We start from the raw sequence: 7,276 nt of genomic DNA on the forward strand, positions 1-7,276 counted from the left end.
CGCCCACGAAGGGGGCGAGGTAAAGGGGGGGACGGCAGAGACCGGCGGATGACGGTGACAAACGGTGGTGGCCGACGCGTAGCCAACGACGATGACCGGGGTCGATAACCTGTACATAGCATTTTACATGAATTAAGGCAACAATGGGCAGTTAACAATGGCAACAGGTGGCAAGCGACTTGCAACTGGCTGCGGCGGGTGGCGGCTGACAACAAACTGCGACATTGGGCAGAGGTAAGCAATGGCGGGTTGCGAGCGGGTGGCGGCGGGCGGCCGACAGGGGGGGGTATAACATTTTACATGAATAATGTAAGTCAAATTATGTGTTTGGAGATACCACCAAAATTTTGGTCCAAGTTAGACTGTGGGCAAGTTATGCAAGCTCAAGAAGTCACTTTAAGGCTTAAAGCAGTCTCATCGGGCTTGATTTGATAAGCTTATAAAAACTATGACAAGCATAGATATCAACAAATCAATGTAAACCATACATTATTTTTTTGACAAAATGGAGGTCACGCTTCCATGCTTGCTGTGTATGTTGCTGACATGATTATTATTGGGGATGATGACGTAGAGATTGTTCAACTAAAAGTAAGATTGTGCAAAGAATTTGAGGTGAAGGACCTTAGACAATTTATATACTTCCTAGGGATTGAGGTGGCTCGTGAACCAAAGAGGAAAGTCTTGTCTTAGAGGAAGTATGTACTAGATCTTCTCACAAAACATGCATACTGGCATGCAAGCCTGCAGTCTCTCTAGATGATTAGAAACCAAGCTCAGTGCTGAGGCGGGAGAGTCATTTGATCGTGCAAGATACCAAAAAGTGGTGGGTCTTCTGATCTATCCGAGTCACGCTCTTTCTGACATCTCAATTGCAGTGAGGGAGGTGAGCCACTACATGCATGATCCAAGGAAAGTCATATGAACACACATCAAGTTCTGAGGTACCTGAAGTGTGCTCCAGGGAAGGGATTGATCTTCAGAGAGAATGGACATGAACGTACTGAGGGTTTTTATGACTATGATTGTGCAAGTTGTGTGGATGACTGGAGGTTCAAGTTAGGATATTACATGTTTGTAGCGGGCAACTTGGTATCATGGAAGAGTAAAAAATATTCAGTTGTAGCAAGGTCAACAACAGAGGCGAAGTACAGGGCCATGAACTTAGGAATTGCCGAGATGATGAGGCTGAGAGCCTCGCTAGTAGAGCTCAAGGTGGACCAAAAAACTCAAATGAAATTGTTGAATAACAAGACAGCAATCTGCATTGCCAACAACTCGGTGAAACAAGGTAGAACCTAACCTATGAAGATTGACAGGTTCATCAAGGAAAAGTTGAATAATAGACTACTGAAGCTAAGCATATAACCACTGGAGAGCAAGTGGCCGACTGCCACATAAAAGGATTTGGATCATTAGATTTGTCTAGGTTATGTGACAAGATGGGCTTAGTGAATATTTTTTGCCCATTTTGAAGGGAAGTATTGAGATTTATATCTAATTTAGTGTTCTATTTATAAATAGAAAATATCAAAGAAGTCTAGGAGTTTATTTGTAAGAACATTATAAAGTTCTATATAAGAACAAGTCATTAATGAATAAAAAAAGTTTTTCAGAGCAAAATTTCTTTTGAAGAAAAAGAGGAGCTCATAAACATTGTGGCAAATCAGCTCGGAATTAATCTAACGCGGGATAACTGTGATTTAGGGTTTTTCTATTTTTTTCTAAACAAGCTAATTTGCGAGCCAAAAGTTTCAGCTAGTCAAACTTGAGCTCATTATTTAGGAGTTGTAATTTTTGCTTGAGCTCAAGTTCATAGCTCAATAAGCCTGATTTGCATGCTCATTAACAAATTGAGTTTGAGTTAGTGCTTGTGTTAGCTCAGCTTATTTACACCCCAAATTATGAGGATAAACAAAAGAATCGTGACATGCATATTGAAATAATGTAGGAAAGGTTTACATAAAAAAATCACCAATTGAATTTTAGAAGAAGAAATATAGTAGTTGAAAGTCTTGCTATTATTACTAGAAAATATCCTTTTGCTTGTTCTATTGTATTTTCAATTATTTTGTTCACATATTTCATAGATGCCCAATTTTAGCTCTTGAATTATTGATTTAGGTGCTATATATCATGTCATATGACCACCTTTTTACACAATTTTTTTATATACTTCTTATCTTAGCTGTAACAAATAACCATGGTTGATGGCCATAGCTTGCCATGGAGACATTTTTAAATAAATCCCTTAGATTGTGAAGCATATTTTATGTACCTAAATTATTCACTATTTAGTTCTATATCCAAGAGTTAATTTCACATGCAAAATGTACTATTATATTTTACTCCCCATATTGTATAACAGGGTACATGGACGATGATTGTAATTGCTAAGAAAACGGGCTGCCACTACCATCTTGAGAAGTCCCAGGATAATAACAAGTTTTGCTGTTACCAATACTCACTTCAAAATTGAGAAAACATTTATATATAAAAACAGTTAATATGTTGTTAAAGGCTACCCTTTTACTAAAATGCTAATTTACCCCCGATACCAAAAAAGTGTTTGCCAATGTGACTTTAATGAAAATAATTTTACTTTGTTGCTACTTCCAAAAGGAATAAATATAATTTACTAATGAAAATTTTCTCATAAATTTCTTTTTATCTCTCACCCAAACAAACAATAGAATCAGCCATTTTTGTATAGATTAAGCTTATATGAGAATCACCTTCTATTTAGCCATTTTAGGTTTTTTTAAGGAAGAGTGCATCTCAATAGACATAAGTTAAATCAACCAAATCAATCATTGGCACTGAACTAGCTCTGGGAAACATTGAATCTGCAAACAAAATTATTTTATCAATCCTTTCTCTAACCTCTATATTATTTCTATCCCTAAAATTAACTTTAAGATTTTAAATATTGAGGGGTAGAATAATTCTATATTGCTATTAGAGAAGAAATGGAAGCCCTTAAAAAAGTAAAATCTAGAAATTGTTGACACTATAAAAAGAAACTGTTAGGGTTTAGATGAGTTTTTATTATAAACTATAAATGTGACGGCTCATTTGAAAGGTTTAAAGCCCTATTAGTGGTAAAAAGTTACTCTCAAATATATAAGATTGATTTTCTTGAAATTTTCTCTAAAGTTGATAAAGTAGTACTCTTTGAGCTCTTTTATCTTTAGTAGTGAATAATGATTGAAAATATAATAATTTAATGTGAAGAATGTCTCATACGGTGATCTGAAGGAGATATATACATATATATATGTAGATTTCATTGGTATTTGGGTCATGCACGACAAAATGTATTTAAATTAGAAGACATACAGATTGAAGCAATCATCAATGACATGATTTGGTAGGTTCTTGATGTGATGTTTAATATGTGATAAAAATAAAGATGTCCATACATTAATTTGAGAAACATGTGACTTCAAGGGAGTTTCTGCGTTAATAATTTACGTTGAGTCATATTTTGGACTCAGAAGTCCTGCAAAGAAATTAAGCAAAAATATTGGAGGCACTTTAATTTAATAGATGAGGAAAATGGAGAGCCTTAGTTGAGGGGTTGGAGAAAGATGTGTTGGGGTGGACACCGAATGACTTTGATAGCTGATGGCAGTTTCCCCAAGTTGCAAATGGCCGGATGAAAGTGTTAAAGCAGAAAATGTCAGCTGTAGTGGACTGGAAGGAGAAAACGCCAGTGTGCTGTGGATGCCTAGGTGGAAGCTTCAACTGCTTGAATGCCAATCCTTGGAAACTCTTACGGCCAGTGAATACAAGTAGATGTTGGCCGAACAGAGCACTATTGTACTGTAGTATCGAGGAGGACAGAGCCATGCAATACTGTCCTGCAAAGCCAGCGAGGTGCCAATTACTTGCAGAACCTGAATGTTAAACCCACCAGCTGTCTGATGCCTATGAGGATTCACTTTTTTAATTGATTTATAGCAGTACTTGGGCTTGCAGCCAAGGGTGCGTCATCAACTTTTTTCATCATTTAACTGGTCTAAAGATGCATGCTTTTTTACTTCTTTAGTATTTTGTTAAACTTCTGATTTCTGAAGTCACTACTGAATTAGCCTGTGGCTTGATTCATTCTTGAAAGTCTGTCTTTAGAGTTCGTATAAATTTTATGGTAAACTGTTTGGATCTTAGGTTAACAGATTCTTCATGAAACGTGATCTTGCTTCACCTTGTATAGGAAGCTCTTTTACCACTTTTTGACCACGGGCTTAACCTGTGGCTTGATTCATTCTTTATAGTTAAACTAGAGTGTTTAGACTTTATATAAATTATATGATAAATGGTTTATACTTAGGTTATCTGAATATTCATGAAATTGTCTTGTTTTAACTTGTATAATAGGTTCTTTTCCCACCTTTTGGCAACCTTTCAATTGAAACCAGTTTTAGTTTTCTGAGAATTTTGTCTACTGCTTCTAAATCATTGCCCTCTATTCATACCGTTGTCGTATTCTACTGATTATACATCATTCTGCAGTATTGTCAAATCATTGAAACCCATCCTTTTATCCTGGCTATGAGGTACAGTGAATAGTTGAGTAGAATCATTGATTGGCTGTGGTTCATGCGGCTTAAGTTATGAGTTGAAAAATGGTTCTTTTTTTTTTTTTTTTTTGGAAGATTTGCATAGATACCGCTCAATTCTTATGAATTTACATATCTAACACCTAAACTTCACTTTTTACAAATACGCCACTGTACCTATTCCAAGAACAACTGTATTTCACTTTTTAAATGTTAAAATGGCTTTATTTTTTATGTGATATGAAAATTTTGGGTGGTGTAATTGTAAGTAAAGTTTAGGTGTTAGATATGTATATACATAGGAATTGCATGGTATACATTGTGAATGCTCTTCCTTTTTTTTAACCGGAAAAAAAGCTTTCTATAGGGGACTCTAAATCTGATGGGCAATGAGATTATGTTATACAGAAAGACTTCCATGGATTACTATTAAACCTGCCTGAAATTTGATTTGTATTCATTCATTGGTTTGCTCTGTTTCTGTTTATTTGTCTATCATCTCAAAATTTAATGACATGGACAAAATTATGCGACTTTTTACACCTTATACGCGCCTATTATGTGATTGTTTCATGTTGTATTCTTACTGAATAAACTGCTCTGTTCTGTTTCAGTGATGCAGCTTTAGCTGCCTTCCTGGAAGCATCGGGTGCCACGTTGGTTGAGCTTGTACTCAACAATATTGAAAAGGTATTAGATCGTTATATGACGTCTGTGAATCTTTTATTTTTTGTCAAAATAATACTGAATTGATCATTCAGGAAAATTTCCATTGACAAGCTTTCTTATAAGGAACTCTCTTAACTATAATTGAACCATAATTGCCATACCAATTCAAATTTCCATTGTTGGCTGTTACAGAACATTATGATTTATGCTATTGAATGCATGGGAAGTTTAATAGTGCCTTTAATTCATACATTGGTAAATATATGCCTGGATAATCTTAAAAATAAACTTGATCCTTGCCTTGATTATGTGCTCCAACTGAACTTTTGCCTTCAATGTAAGCAACCCTTTTATTTTGATTGTCTATTGTTATTTTTATCTCTTATCTATTATTAGAACCTTCTTAAGTCTTGCTAATAGAGTTTTATTTTTTTGTCTTACATTTCCTTCTTTTTGATGAGAAGGCCTCAAGCAATAATTTGAGCACATTTTATTTGTTTATTTTTGTTAGTTGGACTGCTTTATTTATTAAGAAAATTCTAAGGATGATGGTTCAGAAAGAGAGTGTTTTATTTCTAAGCTCTATGCTTAATGATTCGACATAGTTTTAATCTTGATTCAATTTGACGATAGATTTTTGGAGTTATAATTGCGGGGACTTGAGAAACATGTTGATTAGGTAAAGATATCAAGCTGTCATGGCCATCTAAAATATTGGGTCTTTTTTTCTGAACTATTTTTGAATATTTTTTAGAATAAATAATGTATAAAATACTAATTTTTTTGTGGGTTTCATTATAAGCAAATCAATGTGCTGGGTTCAACATAATTGAAGTTGCCTATTCCCACAAAATGGTTGGAAGCCTACTTTTTGCTTGCATTCCCTGTTTATTCAAACAAGATCGATTGTGCTACGTGCCTCCAAGCATGAATGAGCATAGTAATCACTTGAGGAATGCTGTGATAACACTTGATTATTTTTTAACTCTTAGGAAATTGTGCTTTTATGTTTCTAATTGAAAATTGATTGCGATTTGACAATTATTACACGTGCAGGCTGCAGGAAATACTGCTTTAGCTATTTCTCGCAGATGTTCTCTATCACTGAGAAGCCTGGACCTTTCCTTCTGCCGCAGGATGACTGATGAGGCTCTTGGATTGATTGTTGATAGTTGCCTGAACTTGGAAGTTCTAAAACTATTTGGATGCCCCCAGGTATGTTTTTGGTCTGTATAATTTTGTCAGGAGTAGCAGTGAGCTAGTTGAGCCGAGCTCAAGTTGCCCCTTGCTTGAGCTTTTGATTAATCAATCAAGTTCACGTTCCGGCCCCTAGACTCTATTAGTTTGAGTCGGCTCACAAACTAGATCATTTATGATGAAAAAGAGAGAAGGATTATAATTCAAGGCATTGTTTGATATAAGAAAAATAATAAGAAATTATTTGATATAAGAGAATGAAATATAATTTTTAACAACTTTATACTAAAACTATTAAGTTAATATTATTCAAATGAGATGGTTCGTATACTAATGATTTGATTCAGGGATGGCTCAAGTTCAGTTCATTAGCTCATGAAGTTCGAGCCATAACTGTTTTTCGAAGTTTCTCGGTGATCCGACGTGGGGCTTTTTCGTTGCAGGTTACCGATGTTTTCTTGGAAGGGCACTCGAATTCTCTTGTGAAGATAATTGGTTTGAAAGGTTCGATCTTAAAGGAAATAGAGATGCCTAATTTCAGTTAAAATTCTTTTGAAACATAATTTAGCGGTTTACATGGAGTATTATCTGGTTAATTTCGTTTGGACGTTTGATACTATCATTTGTCTCCCCAGTAGAATTTTTGTGGCAATGTTTCTTTTTTTCGAGAACTTTGTTTAAAATATATATATATATATATGGAAATGTTATTTACCCTTTAGAAGTTACATGTACGGTGCAATATTTATTTTGGGAAAGATTTACAGGTCTATCAATCAATTCCTATGTATTTTCATGTCTTAACACCAAAATTTTAATTTTAACACATGCATATATATATATATATA

At 34.8% G+C, this 7,276-nt stretch overlaps 1 protein-coding gene across 2 annotated transcripts in view; it reads left to right on the forward strand.

The window, feature by feature from the left end:
• Positions 1–7,122, forward strand: part of LOC110023180 — a 17,897-nt gene extending 10,775 nt beyond the window's left edge. For both annotated transcript variants that reach the window (XM_020722454.1, XM_020722455.1), the window contains 3 exons: positions 5,177–5,252; positions 6,288–6,446; positions 6,872–7,122. In XM_020722454.1, the coding sequence (XP_020578113.1) occupies positions 5,177–5,252; positions 6,288–6,446; positions 6,872–6,973 (337 nt within the window). In that variant the 3' untranslated portion in view covers positions 6,974–7,122. The remainder of the gene's footprint in view (positions 1–5,176; positions 5,253–6,287; positions 6,447–6,871) is intronic.
• Positions 7,123–7,276: the final 154 nt, after the last annotated feature.

Source organism: Phalaenopsis equestris, unplaced genomic scaffold (genome assembly GCF_001263595.1).
Source record: "Phalaenopsis equestris unplaced genomic scaffold, ASM126359v1 Scaffold000221, whole genome shotgun sequence".
NCBI lineage: Eukaryota > Viridiplantae > Streptophyta > Magnoliopsida > Asparagales > Orchidaceae > Phalaenopsis > Phalaenopsis equestris.